This window comes from Delphinus delphis, chromosome 18, assembly GCF_949987515.2.
Source record: "Delphinus delphis chromosome 18, mDelDel1.2, whole genome shotgun sequence".
Lineage (NCBI taxonomy): Eukaryota > Metazoa > Chordata > Mammalia > Artiodactyla > Delphinidae > Delphinus > Delphinus delphis.
The window spans coordinates 9,555,582-9,573,905 of NC_082700.1; the positions used below are offsets into that span (position 1 = coordinate 9,555,582).

The 18,324-nt window shown below is 39.6% G+C and overlaps 1 protein-coding gene across 4 annotated transcripts in view; it reads right to left on the minus strand.

Annotated features, from left to right (window-relative positions):
* The window catches only part of STARD13 (StAR related lipid transfer domain containing 13), a 499,956-nt gene that overhangs the window by 153,372 nt on the left and 328,260 nt on the right, over window positions 1-18,324 (minus strand). The window contains exon 1 of one of the 4 annotated variants that reach the window (XM_059996018.1): window positions 16,654-16,915. The exons of 2 other annotated variants lie outside the window; for them this stretch is intronic. In XM_059996018.1, the coding sequence (XP_059852001.1) occupies window positions 16,654-16,822 (169 nt within the window). In that variant the 5' untranslated portion in view covers window positions 16,823-16,915. Of the gene's footprint in view, window positions 1-5,794; window positions 16,916-18,324 lie in introns of those variants that run through there. One more of the 4 variants, XM_059996022.1, reaches the window with a different exon arrangement.

Below are 18,324 nucleotides of genomic sequence, written 5' to 3' on the forward strand. Positions count from 1 at the left end.
ACTTAGAATAAGTTCCTCTGACTTTTGCCCAGTGGAAGCACAGCCACTTTCCATAGCTCAGGCCCAAGAACCTTTTTTCCTTACCTTACTGCCCTGCTGACAATGCACTCTTATGAATACCTATGTTTTGATAATCCGTTAGTCATCGAACCATGCACTCTCTTGAACTGTTGGTATTAATGATAGTTTATATGTCTTATCTCACTTAATTGTAATCTCCTTGAGGGCAGTGATCATGTTTTATATAATTTTCCCTCATACTCAATAGCAGCAAAGATCTTGCAATCGGCTTTGAACAATTATTTGTTGAAATACTGACTAGGTTAGGTTCTCCACTAGTGTAACTGATGCAGAAGAAGTGATATTCATTCCTAAAATGTAGCCTTTCTTAAATATTTGTGTTAATTATTGCTATGTTACTAAAGTTGATTTCATGAGAAATTCACCACCATTCTAATCCTTACAGGGGGAGCACAAATGCTAGTGTAGCAGTGTTAGCAGAGAGGTAAGCTCTCTGTAAATGATGTGCCCTGACTTTTTGAGAACAGAGGAGATCAGCAATGCACTTTTCGCCAGAGGGAGAGCATTCCATGCTCTTGGATGATGGGATATGAGTTATTCAGATTCTAAGGAAGACACATGGTGAAATGATGCGGCAAAAATGGATGAAGTCTTAACTCCAGGATTCCCCAACAGTTAGTAAGAATCACCCCCAGTAATACCAGGCATGGATGCCTTCTGCTAAAAGATTGGAAGCTGAAGCAATGAAACACGAAAACATGAGAACAACAACAAAATAATAACTAAAGCTAAAGACTCTGGCCATTGTGCCTCCAACGCCCGCTGCACGGATGCCATCCCCGCACCTTTAACACTCTGTGGCACGAGTTTAAAGCCCCCATTAAACAGTGGTGTGGATTTTGTTTTAATGTGTTGTTATATCCCAACACCTGCACTTGGCACAGCGTAGGTATTCCAGAAGTGACTTTGTGAGTGAGTGAGTGAATGAATGACTGTGTCCCTTCATGCAAAAATGGAAAGACAATGAATGAATGCACTTCATTTTCTGTAAGCTGGCTGAGTGGGTTACAACAAAGTTAAGATTCAATGTTTCGAGTTCATCAAAACTTAGTCAAAACAGAAGACTTAAAAGACTGTCTTTGAAAAGAAGCCAAGGGGATTCCAGGCTTTGAAGGTATCTTTTCCTGCTCCTTGTGCTGTCTCTTTGCTTCTAGGCTTTAGAGTAGGCTGCACACTTGAGGGTGGGGTGAAGGCAGAATAATGTACTTCCTCTGGGCTTATCTCACATCTTATGAGAATAGTTCTGAGGATGTGTGATTAGGTCCCAACTGACTGCACTGCTAAGGCAGATGTGCTTCATTTGGGGAAGTTAGACTTGAAATATTAAGAGTTAGGTATGTTTCCATCAACTTCATACCAGAGTTAAGGTTCATATTCTGGACTTATGGGGTAGTCTAATGAGTAACTTTTAAGGCTAAAGAGTAATTTTTAAGGACTAAAAATACTTTCTATTATACTCAGAGTTTGACAGTTATCTGCTTTCAGAGGTAAATTCCATTTGATTAGGAAAATCCTTGTTTAAAATTGCACAGTTTCCTAGCTGCAGTAGTTATACATTTTCTTCTCTGAGGAAACTTGACACATTCTAATTTCAGACCCACTACAATTGGGCCCTTCCTTAGCTTCTACTTTATTATTTATCCAAAGTTGGGTATTTTTTTATCTTCTCCACAAGGAGTTAGTCCACAGTGTAATGGACGATGTTGCTGGTTATTTGTGTCCTTTCTGTCTCCTTTTCAGATGAATGTATATTGAGCCCTGAGTAAGTGCTTGGTTCTGCAATAAGTACTTTGCATGTGTGACAACACTTCATTCCAGGCCGTGGACGTTATTATTTTTCTTCCCACTTTAAATGAGGAAACAGGCTTACAAAGTTCATAGAACTTGCTCAAGATCACACAGCCAATCCACGCTGGAATTAGGATTTGAACCCAGTTCCAGAGAACACCAAAGCCCATGTTTTCATTCAATGCACATTGCATCTGCAAACTACAAGTTTTAGAAAGTGCACAGCCTCCCAGAGCCAAAGGAAAGATGTCTGAGAGAGTCTTTCTCTCCTAAATCCAGGCTCTGAAGACTTCCTAAGTCCCATGTCAAGTTATTAACAACAATCACAAAACATTATAATTCATTAAAATGGCTAATCAATGAGCAGAGACAGCTATAAACAAGAAACGTGTTCTGCTAAGCCAAAGGCTGCAGAGAAACTCAGAGCATCACGAATCTGGGTGGGGGTGGAGAGACGTTAGTCTCACCCTCATGCAAGAAAGAAGTCAATAACGTCTTACAGGTCAGCTTTGCTGGAGTAAAGGTTTTGGGAAGCCTTCACACGCTTGGATTACTCTCCATCAAACAAGCTCCTTCCTCTTCATTCATAAAGTTCCCCCTCAAATGCCACTGCACTCAAGACACCCAGCCTTTTCAAGTAATAACCACACATACAGAGTGCTCAACAAAAAGATTTTCACACCAGTCTCAGCTTAGTAACTGCCCTTCCTCCTGAAATCTAACATCATCAGCACACTCAAACATTGAGAACAAAACAAACAAAAACCTGATATCAAAACTACAGAACAGGTACTCCCCTGGTGGCACAGTGGTTAAGAATCTGCCTGCCAATGCAGGGGACATGGGTTCGAGCCCTGGTCCGGGAAGATCCCACATGCTGTGGAGCAACTAAGTCCGTGCACCGCAACTACTGAGCGTGTGCTCTAGAGCCTGTGAGCCACAACTACTGAGCCCATGTGCCACAACTACTGAAGCCCGCAGCGCCTAGAGCCCGTGCTCTGCAACAAGAGAAGCCACGACAATGAGAAGCCCGTGCACCGCAATGAAGAGTAGCCCCCGCTCGCTGCAACTAGAGAAAGCCCGCGTGCAGCAACGAAGACCCAACACAGCCAAGAAAGGAAGGGAAGGAGGGAGGGAGGGAGGGAGGAAGGAAGGAAGGGAGGAAGGATTGCTTTAAAAAAAAAAACACTATGGAACAAAACCCGAACATCTTAAAGGGATATGTTTGTAAAGTGTGCGTTCTTTCACCTTTCACCTTTCTTTCCTGAGGCTTTGCAGACCAGGCTGTGCTGGGCAAGGCCCCATGAAAGCACTGGGCACGTCCTTTCTTCATCAGATAATCTGGGCAGGTGACATCAGGTTCCTTCAGGCCTCTCAGACTCAGGCAGTTCGCCGCGATCACAGTAAGCTCTTGCAGGCCTCCAGCTCAACAGCCACACCAGGCTATCCTGCCTAGAGGACAGTCCACACTGCCTACTGGCCTTGGCAGGAAGCCTGATTTATACTGGAGATTCTTAACTCAAAGAAAGCATATGATCTATGATGCTTCGATTTGTCAAAGTCCCCAAGTCTATCACACAATATCTTTCACTTCAAAAGATTTTATTCTGCTCATGATTATGGGAAATTATTCATTAAGGGTGAAACAAAATTCATTAGCTGAGTAAAAAATACAAAGTAAAATTCTCGACACCTCAGAATAGCAGAAAAATAAGAGGGAAAAGTGGAGTTTAAAATGAGCCTTATTAATTACATAGATTCCCTCATAGCATATCAAATACATAAAAAGAAAATACAAAATAAAGGCAAGAATTAGAATACTCTGTCTATTTGGGAACCAACTAAAAACAAAACAAGACCACAGAGTGGCACATTATTCCCATATCCATGAGGGGTGATATAAATTATTATTCAAGGAAGAGAAGCAAGTGTGGTGATGTTTCGTGTCCAATTGAGAACTAAAGAGCTGGGGCTTGCTTTGTATGGCTCCTGTGTTCAGGCCCAGAGGTCCCTAACAGGTACCCTGACATCACTTAGCCACGACAGAACTGAGGATGACGCCTTCTATCTGGATTAATTTCACATCGATTCTTTTTTCTTTCGATAATATCACTGAATAGCAGGAGCTGGTATTATTCCCATTTGATAGATGAAGAAACTGAGGCACTGAGAGATTAAATAAAAGCATGCATGGTCACCAGGGTACACGGTCACCTCGATGGTGACCTCAGGGTCACCCAGGACGCAAAGGTGTCCTTAGAACCAGGCCTCCTGCCTTCCAGTCCCCCAAGCTTGGTTCCTCTTTCCACTGGAAACATCATTATTCTACTTAAGACTCACGCTGGCCCTTTGTTTTCAAGATTCACTTTCCCTGCAAAATTTTACAGCTGTATGTAATTCATGTGTCCGGTTGTTTTATCCATGATTTAGGCTGTTTATATTGAAGAAGCAGCACTATATATACTATGAGTTATCTCTTTAAAAACCCAATTATTTGGGAAAAGCTCAAATCCCAATCAACTACCAAAGAATTAACCTTTTCTCCTTAAAAACTCCCTTCCCTGAGCACTCACACAAGCACAGTCAGTTCATCAATCTCTTTATGTAAATAGTCATGCAACAAGGGAGGAGGTCTGTTTATTATTTTCGATCCTGTTTTGGCTTCTGGCAAAATTGCACAAACAGCAGAAGTTGGCAGAACATTGATATTTTCTTCTGACTGACTACTGTTCTCCAGCTACAAGTGCAGTACAAGGGCAGAGCACAACTGTGACTATTCTGGTCTGCAGGCCTCAGCCGTGACTGAGGTCAAAACTGCAAAATCTGGAAAAGAAAGCTCCATCCGGGGCTTCTCTCCGCAAATGGAGACCCTGGCTTAACACATGCTTTCCTTCCACTACAGAACTGATGAGTTCAAGATCCAGAGTCCAGAGAACACCACAGGTCTGACCTAATTCCCATCTCGATTCTCACTTGCAAAGGCCCACGGTGAAGATCACATGAGCCTCTGAGCTCCGGGGCCCTAAGAGCCCTGGGGAAACCTGGGGGAGTATGGACATTGACCCCCAGCACCTTCTAGGAAGAAGGGCAGCATTTTGCAGGGTCCGGAAGTAGGGAAAGGGGGTTGGGGGTGGAGGAATTTGTTCTTTCTCTCTGTTATGCTTATTCCTACCTAACCTTGCTAGACTCCTTACCAAAGGCCAAATGCTGCTGCCGTGTTGTTTACTTTGGACAGAGCGCCCTTGATGAAGAGCAGCCAACCCTCAAGAGAGGAGTGGGAGAGTAGTTAGTATATAGGATGATCACGACGAATTGCTGCTGGTTTTGGAGGTGAAGTCCTCCAACAACTTGAGGGACTGCTGGGGGAGAAGAGGGAGGACTGAGAAGGTCCAAAGTGATGAAAAAAACAGAACACCTTGCTTGGATTCAAGGTAGACATGTACATAATTATGAGGGTGCTGGTGTTGTCAGTGGTAAGCTGACATAGGCTTCTGAACCAGACTTGAGTTCAGAGTCCAGCTCTGCCACCTACTTGCTGGGGGACTTTGGGAAAGTTATTTAGCATTCCGAGTCTTCGTTTACTCATCTGAAAAATGAACATCATAAGGCCTTGAGTGTTAGGCCTTACTATGTTTATTTTCCAGATGAGTAAATTTAACTCTCGAGTCTTCATGAAAATTAAATAAAATAGCAATAAATGCAGTGCCGAAAACAGTCCCTGGTACATAATAGGGAACCCTCAATAAGAGCAGGTATAAGTATGCTGTCAGTGTTTTAAAAATCTTGTAAACTTTTCAAGAGCTAAAATTTGTGGCATAAAATTTATAAAAAGTCAAATCATCAATCCCCAGACCCAAGTATTTGACCCAAAGGCACAGAAATTTTGATACATTATTTTGCCTCTCCACGACAAACCCCAACTTACACTCTTCTTTTCACTTCGGTGACCCAGTGGAAAAGTTCTGCCCCAGCCCAGGAGGTATGGCTTGCCTTCACCTCTGGACACAGCTGCGTAGACTCCAGCAGCCAGGAGGAAGCACGACTGACAGTTAAGAGCTGAAAAGAACCTGTCTCAATTCCACGTCATTCCTGCCTTACAGAACAAAGCACCAGGCTTCACAGAACAGAAGCTACAGTGTCCAGGGCCAGTTCTGCTAAAGTGACCAACGATGGGAGATGGACACAAAAGTGAGAGGAGAAGCCTCACGTGAAACAGAAATAGAATGGCTCTGTCAGAAACTGAATTGTAAAGCTGGAGGTGAGGAATTAATTTTACTCTACGTGGAAGGGGGAAAGGAAAAAGTTGGACTCTGAAACCATCTCTACTCTACCAGTTAGTTAATGTTTGACAACCGTATTGCTCACTGCCAAGTTTCCTTATTCGATCAAGTGAGCCTATACTTATCTATAGAGTCTACTCAGGGAAATGTACTTTTCCATACAGCAAAATCAAGTGAAAATCCACTTCCAAAGGAACAACTTAGGGAACGGAGACTAGAAACGTCTCAAAGTAGGAAAGCTTGCATATGCATTTGTCAGATCTCTGAAAGATTCTAGGGAACACAGCTTCCTAATCCAAGATGATCAGTACTATCTTACACTCATATTCAAAAAGATAATCCATATGGAGTGGCTCCACAAAATGTCACACATGCTACCAGTGAAGGCATTACTGTTATAATAGCTTTTCAGGGTTTCCAGGATGCCATACGCAAACATCAAATATTTTATCTTATAAAACAAGGCTTTTACTAAGTTCGAGATTAACATTTATGTCATGATATAAAAAGACTGGACTAACTAATGTTTCTACTCTTTGTTGGCTGGGGGGCACAAAAATGGAGGAGGACCTAAGACTACATATATTCCATAAATAAATGAAGCAAAAGAATCCACGTTGATTTAGTCCATTCAACTTGAAGGACAAATTTCAACAAATGTTAATTTCATATCCATATGCAGTCTTTCACAGCGGAGGAATTCAACAATATGAAGAATATTCCTGAATGAAAAGGAATGAAATCCTTAGAAGAAATGGGCAATGAAAGCTTCTTAAATAATTTGCTTGAATTAGTTCGAGAAACAGAGTGCTTAGTTTTTAAATTGCCAACTGATCATTTGAAAGTTTATTGACATTTTACAGCATTTCTTTTCTATGAATTCCTCTAAGCAAAGACCACTGTAATACTGGAAAGTTTCTACAAAATTAAGAAAAATCTCAAAGTTAAGTTCTCAGTTTAGAAAAATCACAACATGTTGAGAGGGGAACTCAGACATTATAGATAAAAACCATCAGATATATAGACATAACCCTCTATTACTGGCTAATGAGGCTGGTCTAGGGCCTTGCTCCCACCCTCACACACTGATAGCCTCCCTGGCCTTTCACTCCAGCCTACTGAGAGCACAGCCCCCTTTCCTCCAGCACTGCTGCCCTCTCTCAGCTTTAGTTTACCAGCAAGTCACTCCCAGAGCTGGGAACATTTCCTGCCTCTTCTATTGGCAGAAGGTGGGGATCAACAGACTTTGCTATTTATCTTTATGAGTTGAAATGGGGCCTAAACCCATCACTTTAGGTCAGTTCAGAGCAACTAAGAATAACTGCTGTGCCCAGGAAACCACACTTGGGAACGACAATGGTTTTCATTACAGTTTAAGATAAAAAACAAAAGAACAACAGCAACAACAAAAAACCCCACCTTTTGTTTCAGGTTTTGTGGTGGATACTTTTTGAGGACACAAAAAATGTGGCGAGAGGTATACCTGCCTTAGTAAACTTGGTATATAGTACATAATTTACTCTTTGTTTGCTGATACAATACCTTGAAGGGCCCTATGTACATGGATGTTTGTTTAATATAAATATTGATATATTTTCTTATATTGAGCACTTAGTATGTGCCAGGCACCGTGTTCTGTTTAATTGTATTCTCTCACTTATTGCAATAACTATGAGATAGTGGCTATTACTAGCTCCTTTTTGCCCACAGAAGAACTGAAGTTTAGAAATGTTAAGTAACTTGGCCAAGGTCACTCTGCTAGGGAGATATAGAGCTGAATTTCAAACTCAAGCTGCATGACTCCAAAGGCCTCCAATTGTTTCAGTAGTAGGTGTAGAAAGTTTAAAGTTTAGGTTAAATGAACAGTGTCCCTAGGACATTCTTGATCCCACAATCAAGAGCAGAAAGTGTTTCTTGAAATTCAACCAACATATTTCAATTACTTGCCCCAAAGAATACAGATTTCATCATCCCATCAACAGAATAACTCCTGGAAGATTGTCCTAGAAGAAGGCAGGAGACAAATGTCCATCTCTCTAATGCTTTGTGCTACCATTTCATGACTGTTCCAAGCAATTCCAATGGATTGGCTGCCCTGGCCATTGATAATACATAAGAATTCAAATGTGGAATTACATCACACTCAGTATTGGGACCAACAGATGATAAACTCAGTCCCTGAAATTCTTTTGCGGTCTTCTTCAAGATATCCTGCAAGACTGATTTCCCTTCTTTCTGGCCAAGATTTTTCCCCTCCTTCTTCTAGGAAGCCAGTAATAAAAACATCTAAGCAGCTTTATCTGCCGTAGACCTTCCTCCTAAAAGCACAGCAGAGAGAATGGAATACTAACAGTGAAAATAGGAAAGTGCAGGGAAAGGGTGGTAGCAGACTCTCCTACCCAAAGAGATCAATGTAGTAGTTGAAGGCGATTTGATTAATAAGAAATTATTATACACAACACATGGTCCTCCAAGTTATACCTTGCAACGGATTTCATTCTCTATTTTGAGAAATGCATTTAGCAGGAAATGTATTGTGTCCTTCAAAGCATTTCGGAGAGATTTAAATTCCTCTACTAAGAACTCTAGTCTTATTTAGGTGAGAATGGTTGGAATATCATTGTCATTGGAATTGTAAATCCTTCTTATTTCTTACAGTAATTTTTACTATTATAAATAATTTGGAGGTAGTAAAACCTTCAGAGGAAAATATGATTTTATGACTATCGTATTTTTTTCCAGTTTGTCATTTGGTGAATACAAATGCATGTGAAATGCTACTGTTCACTTATAGAGATTGAATACTAATCCAAGGTTCTTGTCATCCATATGCATGATTTTCAAAATTACCAGTAAGAGGAGACTTGGAATGCAGGAAGAGAATGCCTTCTTCAGCTCAAAATACTGATATGTAAATTAGTTACTTGGTGACTGCGGAGTCCCTTTACAATCTCCTCTCTCTCCTCTACACTGCTTCACTCTAGTGTTTTATCAGAATGTTAGAGACAAGGCAATGCAAATCACTGGTATTTTAATCAGCTCTGCCTCTGTCAGACCTTTGAAATTACCAGGATTCCTATGGCTTGTGAGGGAAGTCATTTGAGAGTCTAGCCAGACATTTCGGATTTTTTTCTATTGATTTCCTTTTTCTAACAGCATTAGCATGTTCTGTAATTTTAAGTTATTTTCCAACCATTCCATTTAAATTCCTTTTGATCCTAAGTTTCTCTAAAAAAGAGAATTCATGTCTTTTCAAACAATAGTGTATAAATTTTCATAGTAATCTGTGTGTCTGCCTTGCCCTAGACTGCACCATTCTACAGTGATTGCTCTGGCCCTGTGTGACTTTACAACATGGGGATCTGAGCTACACGGTATGGCTAATTCTCCATGTATTCTGTTGCAGCTTTTTGATATTCTGTGGATTTCTCTCAAAAAGCATCCGTCATAATGCAAATGCTAATTTGTTATCTCTTTGCCAGCAGGAGGAAAAATACCTTAAGAATATTTGTAGTCTTCATGGGAAACTTGGTAAGTTGCTTATACAACTAGACCAAACAGATTTTACTAACAAAAATGACCTATTATCTATCAGTTCACTTTACTCTGTCGTTCCAAGGGAGACTTTATGTAACCAAGGATACGTTTGGCCCTTCAAGTCAGAAACTGACTCTGAGCCACCCATCAAAGTTTGAGCTTACAGGAGTCCACCTCTCCCATCACCTACAGCCAGGGAGAATTTGAGACTCCTATATAGTTTCCTGTTTCTTTCCTGTGGGGCTGTGACTCCACTTTCCAGCAGTAATGGAATATTCTGAATTAGCTGCTGTAACTTCTGACCCCTTTGGAACTCAACTAGGACTTTGGCTTTATCGTAGATCCAGAGCTAAAAAGTAATCATTTCTTTCTCCTGGCCCAGCAGTACCTATCTTGTAGGGTTACTTGAAGATTGTTTGTATTCTTTTTATTATAATGATTAACTCTGCCCATATACCTACTCCTTCAGTTTTCTGATGGGCAAATTGTGCGGAGGGCACTTAATCAGGTTAGGATCTTCCTTTGGTTGTTAATTTTCATAAAAGATATCCATCCTGCCTTAACCCAGTAGATTTTTAAGGTATATGGAGCTGGCCTTATTTGAAAACAGAATACTTGCAATGTTACTCTAGAAGATACAATCTCAAATTATCAATTCATTCAAGAAATATGTTCAAAGAGAATTATCTGAATGGACCACCAGCCCTCCACTTTCCTAAACCAGACTTTCCAAAATGTGTTCCCCAGGGAACATTGATTTTACATGATGTCACTTCCTGGTATCCAGTACAAAATGGTTTCATGATGAAATATGGAAATATGTCAGTTTAAACAAAGTTAAATTACTTTCTGCAGGATTTCTCTGAGCCTTTCATAAATGTGAATTTCCAAGAAGGGAAGGAGGATGCAGTATTTCCCCAAATTACTTAACCACAGACATATTTTCCTCCTGCCTATCTATCTATCTATCCATCCATCCAACCATCCATGTAACTAGAGTTCTGAGAATGAGACATAGAGAAATTGTCTCTAGACAGTTTCCATGCTATTTCTAGATTAAGCCAGAGAATCAGAGGATTACCTACTGAACCTCCTTGTTTTGATCCGTCCACCCCATCCTCGAATATTTTTACTGAATTATAATTTGTTGTTATGCTCCCACTTCCACTGCAGGATGCTATAAGAGATTTGCTATTGATTTCACTATAGAAATGTTTAAAAGCACCATCGACTATGGCTTGTAGTCTCTTTATGGGATTTTTTATGAGAAACTGCTCTTGTATATCAAGTCCTTAGGAGAAAATTCTCCCAAATATCAAGCCCCAGGGAAAGTTGTGCTGGTATGTTTTTACCTTATGGACATGGCAAACCTTCCCTGATCATGTTTTCCTCTTTTCTTAGATTAGGAAGGCTCAAGCTAAATTTGTAGCCTGCTTTTAATAATTATTCAGGGCCTTACGTTGTGAATTTTTATATAATATCTCTTCCTAGTCTTATTAATTGACCTACATTTTTCTTTTCACCAGATTTATCTTTTTTTAACTGCGTTGTGTCTTCTTCTCTAAACGACCTCAAATCCTTTAGGTAATGAGGTAGAATGTAAATTAATACATAATGTCTTTACCCACACCAAAATCACATTCAGATTGCCCGAGGAGATAGAAAATGATTGTTACGTGATCCTCATTTCATTCAAATATCTGGTGTGCAAAACGCATGGCTGTCTTCTTATGTCTTCTTCCTTAGTCTCAGCACCTCGTTCTCATAGCTAATGAAATGTAGAGACAGAGCACATCCCTCTTAATGATACGTTTTCACTGAATTTCCATTTATTTTCCTTTATATAGGAAGTTTACTAAAACTCACTTGTCATTTTCTCTCTTTCTAAATTTGTCTGGGCCATCAATTGATATTGCTCAGACCACTAGTGGTGATTTTTTTTCTAACTTGTGCTTCTAAATTGGCCATGATTAGGTTGTTAGGGAAATGGGGAATCCTGCTTTATAAAAGTTGACCAGTGTCCCAAATTTACTAAGAATTAAAGCACTGCTTATAGTGCGGGGGGGAAGATACGAGAAAAATGAAGCTCTATTCACTTAAGCTAATGTCACAAAATCCAGATTTGGCAATTGCCTGCGTCTGGGATGAGTGTTTATAAATTCAGAACCAATAAAAGCAGTGAAGTGCAGCTATGCAATTCTCAAGTGTTATATGTGTATAAGCACATTGCTCTTTGCTAATTTCTTTCTAGTACTTATTTCTTGACTGCTCATATTTTTTACTATGTGATGATTTTTAAAATGTTATTCAAAGTTAGTTGACTTAACAGATTTTCCTGTAACTTCTGGTTAAACAGTGTCCTTTGTGTACAGGCCCTTCAGTCACCAGCACTGAATAGAAAGAGGCTCTGATTCATGAAATGTGAATTTGTGACAGTTTTGTGTTTTTTTTTAAAGAACTTGAGCAACACATGACTGATGCATGCTTACCCTGTTTTCTGTGTTCCATCTGTCTTTCTGCCAGTGTATTCATCCTCCATTTCTGAAAGTAGCTGAGAAAGAGAATGCTAAGCATGTAGAAAGGGCAATTCCAAAAGAACAAAAGGTTGTTTGACTTTGGCTGATGCTACCCAGTTGGTGGAGGTCTCCTACACCAGGGATGAGAAATGCCACCACTTAGGTTGGGCAAATCCCCAAGATATCATTTGACTTGATGGAGGAATGAGAGAGAATACATCACTAATGCCCAGTTCCATTCCCTGCAAACATAAAAAAGCAGTTTACTCCACTCTAGTTGAGTTCAACTCAAGTGCTATCTCTAAACATAGTGTCAGGTAAAAAGTCAATGAACGTGCAAAGATCAATTTTCACTAATTCTCCTAGTAGTGAAATTTCCACATTTTGCATTTACTATCAAGAAAAGAGGTCTTTTGTGAGCTTGGGAATCCACCTACATTAACACTCTCGGATCCCTACGGTCCTTGCAATAGGCCAGGCACTGCAATAACTCCATTTTACAGTCCAGGACTCCTGATAAAGAAAGGTTTTTACAGGTTTCTTTATAAATATAGGTTGTACTGACATTTAAATAGTCCACAAGACAGGACATCCTAACGTTCCTATTAAATTGATAATGAGAGCATTAACCAGGTATCAAAGAAGTATGTCTGGGTAGATGTTGAATGACATAGTAAGGAAAATGTAAATAAGAATCATCTTTCTCTTAAAGTAATAACCTGTGATCACAGAATCCTAGAGTTTTAGAGAGGATGGGAGCTTCACATTTATTTAATCCAAACTCTTTGTTTTATGGAAGAAGAAAAGAATGCCCAGAGAAGTTGTGACTTGCCTCAGATCACACAATTAATTAGCATCAGAAGTAGAACTAAAATCTGATTTCCACCTTACCATTTCCTTGACAAGATGTAGAAAAATTATAAGCCATTGATTTATTCCACGTTAGACAGCTGCTCTGTTTCCTTTTGGGCTTCTGTTACTTTAGGTTTAAATTTCCCTGCGTTACACACTCTTGTTCAAGGAGTTATTGACTCAACTACAGAAAGACCTTGGGAACCATAGTCATACCATCTCATTTTCTCATCAAGAAATGAAGGCCCAGTGAAGTTCTGAAACTTGCCTGGTAAAAGAATGAGAGAGTTTCCAAATAGAGCCTGCATCCCTGTCTTCTTTTTTTCTGTAGTTAAATGAACTTTATTGCAGTCTGGTCCATATCATGCTGTTTAAAGCATTACAATATTTTTTTAAGTTCAAAAGCATGATGAATTCTTTCACAAAGCAAGTAATCACATTTATACACTTGCTTAAATTTGGATTTTCCGAGTAACATGTGTGTGTATAGACTTTAAGCATGATGCACATGTAGCCAATAAATCGTAACCATCTAATGACATAAGATCCCAATTCACCCCTTCCATGGCCTAACATACTCTTCCTCCACCTCCTCAGTATCCTCCCTCTTGTCCATTCCAAGAGTCTGCCGGTAAGGGAAATAAGGACCGTTACAATTTTCATTCTCTCTCCCTATAACAATTTCCCCATTGATTCAGCAAGACTGTGGGGCAAGGATCATGGGCAGTATGACTTGTGTGATAAGCTTTCACTCTGCAAAACACCCTACTTTAAACATCACTTCTCTTTTTCACTGGACTTAAAACTCCAGAACCAAGAAGATGGCTAGATAAATGATGCATGTGTATTTTGGAGCATACCCTATGAGAAGCAAGTTTAGATTCATCCTGAGTTTGAGCAACTAATTCTGATCCTATGTATCATCAAAGATTCCTTTATTTCTCTTCCCTGTTTTTCCCTCTCATGAGTGGATCTGCTGTTGAATCATGTCTGTGCCATTCAATGATTATCTCACTGTAATGAGGTCACTGAGGAGCAACTTACTCTTGTTTGCACTGTTCCCAACAGCCATGAAAGACTGTAAGTGTTGATCCCAAATTATATTTATATAATGCTAAATCTTCCTTGAAAGATCTATAGCAGAGTAAACAATCTTAATGATGTGGCTGTCATTTCAAGATACCAGTATGTGAGTTACAAAAAATATCGGTGTTATTAATTTAATATGCACTTGATAAACTTTAACTGAATGATTATGGGCCATTAGTATAATAACCTGACATTGTGTACTATTGGGTACTAACTGCTCAAGGAAGGTAAAACACAGCAGTTTGCTTCCACTAGAGAAATAAGACCTGATTGGAAATCTCACAGTGATTCTGTAACATGGTTCATTGCTGTACCCTGAGTAGAAAAGATTGAAATATTATATAATCCAGAAATCAACCATAGGTTCAGTAGTTTAACACTCATTATAAAAACTAAAAAATGGTTTGGAGTATTATTGAGCATGGTCTCTAGTTAAGATACATTCAAATACCAGCTCCTACTATGTAACTTTGGAGAGGTTATTTGAACTCTATGTACTTCTGTTTTCTCACCTGTAAAATGGGTATAATAATAGTACTTACCTACAAGAATTTATTTTTTGAGGATAAAATAAATTGGAATATATATAAAGTGCTCTGAGCAGTGCGTGATACACTGTTATTCTCTATTACAGTAAACCAATCTACTCATACGGTAAACCCAGTAAAATCATTTTGCTTCTGCTTTCTCAATGTCTTACGACACAATCGTGCATTGTATTATTAACTCATTATTAACAAATAATGAGTTCCTAACCACTGGATTGTTGGAATTCTTTCATGCTTCCCTATGATCCTAACTGTCACTTAATTTTTAGGCATTCATTAGCTTCAAACATTCCATTGCCCAGTATTAAAAAAAGTGAGTATGCTCAAATTTTCTAATTAGGCAAAATGAAACACAGACACAGAATACATTTTCAATGATCATGCATGTGTTCATAACTTCAAGTCCTCGATGGAAAAACAATCTTCATTCCAGAAAGAATATACTTTTTAATGAAATCTATCGCTGCAAATTCATTTAAGGAGATTTACAAAGATATTTCAAACTATTTGTATGCAATGTTTCTAACATAATGTACTTCATAAGCATGCTGAGGAACATTCAGAGTGCAGACTACAAATCATCAAATCATCACCAAACATTTATTGAGCCCCTATGTCCATAATGATGATGACGTCTGGTAAAGCACCATTGTCAGAAATCTCTAAAACTAAAATGGAGCTGGTTTTATTATAAGCCTAGTGTATTTTTAAATCAAGCCACAGGGAAATAATTACTTTTGTTTCTATTCAATCAAGACATGCACACAGAGTTTATGGAATGACATAATATCCTTCCTGAAATCAGACCGGTATGTAGGACCAGTATCCTTCACACATAACCAGTTCCTGAACCTTTAAAAACAAATCCTAATTTCCAAGGAAACAATCTCATCAAATGCTGCTCACTAGAATACATATTGTTCCTTTTGGAAACATTACAATAAGATTTTCATGATTACAAACCCCAACTTCCCCTCTAAAATTCAATATAATCTTAAACTTATTTATTTAAGTGGAAATTGTACTTTTATAATGGCTCTAGAATATCCTGGTCAACTTATGTATCACCAATATAATAATTTAGTTATTTAGAAGTCTGGGAGGGGGTGATTATAAACTTCATAAACTTATTGTACATGTGTAGTATGTGTGTGTGTCTTTTAAATGGGCAACAGAAGTTTCTTAGGAAAGTTCACCTTTCTACTTTCTACAAACCTATCCTAAGATAAAGCGCATGTTTTAAACAATTTTTGGAGAATGATGAGTTTTAGTGATTTTTTCCCCCCTGAGAATAAAAAGGAACACGTAACAACTTGTAATCAAAATCCTCTCCTCTCTGCCTTATAAAGCTGGTGCTTCTGTCACAAGATTTGCTTTGACATTAGCAGACACTTATCCTTTACCAGAAAAACAGTATCAACAAATCAGTGGCAACTGCTGACATAAACGTACAAATAGGCAGAGAATGTGACACTGGTTGTCAGCCCAAGGCCCTTAAGAATAGAATTTTAACTTTCTCCTGTCACTAAGAGTGTTCTAAAGAATCTAGGCAGGCTGGAAGTCAGTTTCCCACCCTCTCCTAATTAAATAAACAAGTGTCCAAGTTTTAAATGTGACAGAGTGTGTGGAACTTGTCACGTTTAAAAATGAAAAGCTCCTAAAATACATACTGAGGAAACCTGTCTCATTTATTCTGTAGAGACACATAAGTCTTGGAAATTTATGATTCACTGTCCTACCGTGAAGTTTTTTGTGGACTTTATGTTGAGTTATGTGGCAGCTAAGTGCTGTCACTGTTTGCTTGAAACTGCAGCCTTAAGTTATTTCTGAAAGGTATGCGCAGCTTGGCATAGAAATCCGTATGTTGTAAAGTGAAAACAATAATTTTAAAAACTGGGTTAGCATGAAAGAGAGCCAACAGAAATCAGAATTAGCAACAGCCTTCCACTACCGGCGACTCACCTTGTTGAATTTTAGTCACTAGCTGATGGCGTGCTAGAATCCGGCTCATCCTGTAAGGAGAGCGTCTCGCAGTCTGATCAAATCGCAAATACATCTCCTGGCCCTCAGGTGTCATGGCATTTAGATAGTAGCAACCTGAAGCTGGGGTCCTGGGTCCCTGACTGAACATCCCGGCAGATTTTCTTTTGCCCTCAGTCTGCCCTGTGGCTGTTTCCGTCTGCCTTCAGTCTCAGTTACAGAGCGAGGCATACAGCCCAGCAGAGCTCAGCAGACCCAGCGATTTTTAAAAAGAAAAAGGAGTGCCAAAAGCCACAACTCAGAATTCCAACCCCCGGCCTCACGTGACCTCGCAGAGCCAATCAGAGGAAGACAGGAGATGGGACGGTCCACAGTCGGCCCCAAGCCCCGGAGAGAGGCAGGTCCAGCCTCTCTGATCCCCACACAATGCGGGAAGGCAATGTGAGTACTGCCCTGCCTCTGAGCTGACTAAGCCCCGAGAAGCAGCACTCACTGAAAGAGTTCAAAGGAAAAGAGAGAGGGAAGAGGAAAGGCAGCAGAAGAAAAATAAGCCCTGGGCATAGGAAATCAATCTTTCTGGTTGTAAGGGTTAGAGAAAGCACACTCGCCTTCTCCAAGGCAGCTAAAAGATGGATGTGAGAAACAAGTGAAAAACTATTTCAAATAAGCATAAACAGCTTAGGATAAATTACCACCCTTCATTACAAAGAAATAAATAAAGCTCTTCCAGTGAAAAGTGAACTTCAAGTGCTTTAAGGCCCTGAGTAAATACGCTCCAGGCCCCTTCTGCATGGGAAGCTGAGAGCTCTCACAGATGAGACTGGCAGAGGCAAGAGCACACGTGTATTTGTTAAGTATCTACCCCTTTAAATTTTCCACCTCTCCAATTTTTAATCACCCAGAAGTAAAGTACTTTTGAAGTACCTCTCACATTTAAGACACTGCCAGGAATCACTGTAAAGATGCAGATCCATGCAATGCTGATGTTGCCAAGCTGCCTGGGATCAATAGAGAAGTTATGCAAAAGCACATAACACAGGCCTTATGTGAAAGGGGCCTCAAGAAAGACACAAGAGCAATATTAGAGGAAGCAATATTATTTTTGACTGGGGTGACGAGAGCAGGCCACACAGAGGAAGAGACATTTGGGTGGGCTTTAAAAAAATGGGTGGGATTCTGACAGGCAGAGACTGAGGAGGGCTTTGCAGGAGGGTCTGTGCCCACATGTGTGGAGATGGGGAACCACAGTGTGTGTTTAAGGAAAACGTGAGTAATTCCACTTGGCCATATCCGAGTATACATATGGGGGTAATTAGCATTTTTCCCCTATTTTTTCTCTTTAACATTGTTTGATGTAAAGAGGAAAAAAGTCCATAGAAAACATGTTATCAAATTCTGAACCTGGGGCTGAGGGAATAAAGTTCTTTGAAAAGAGGCATAAGGCCAAGTTGTTCTTATATTTGGCTGTCTCAAACTGAAACATAGCCTGGCCTGGGATTTGGAATCCTAATAATAAAAAACTTTCAATTGAAAGTTCAACAGGACTTAAATTAGGTCCTCGATTCTTGCTGCTGTGGCTAACGGTGGTCAGTCCTAACATCTTTCCCTGCGGGAACTTTGCAATTCTGAGAAGCAGCTCATTTCGTGTAAATA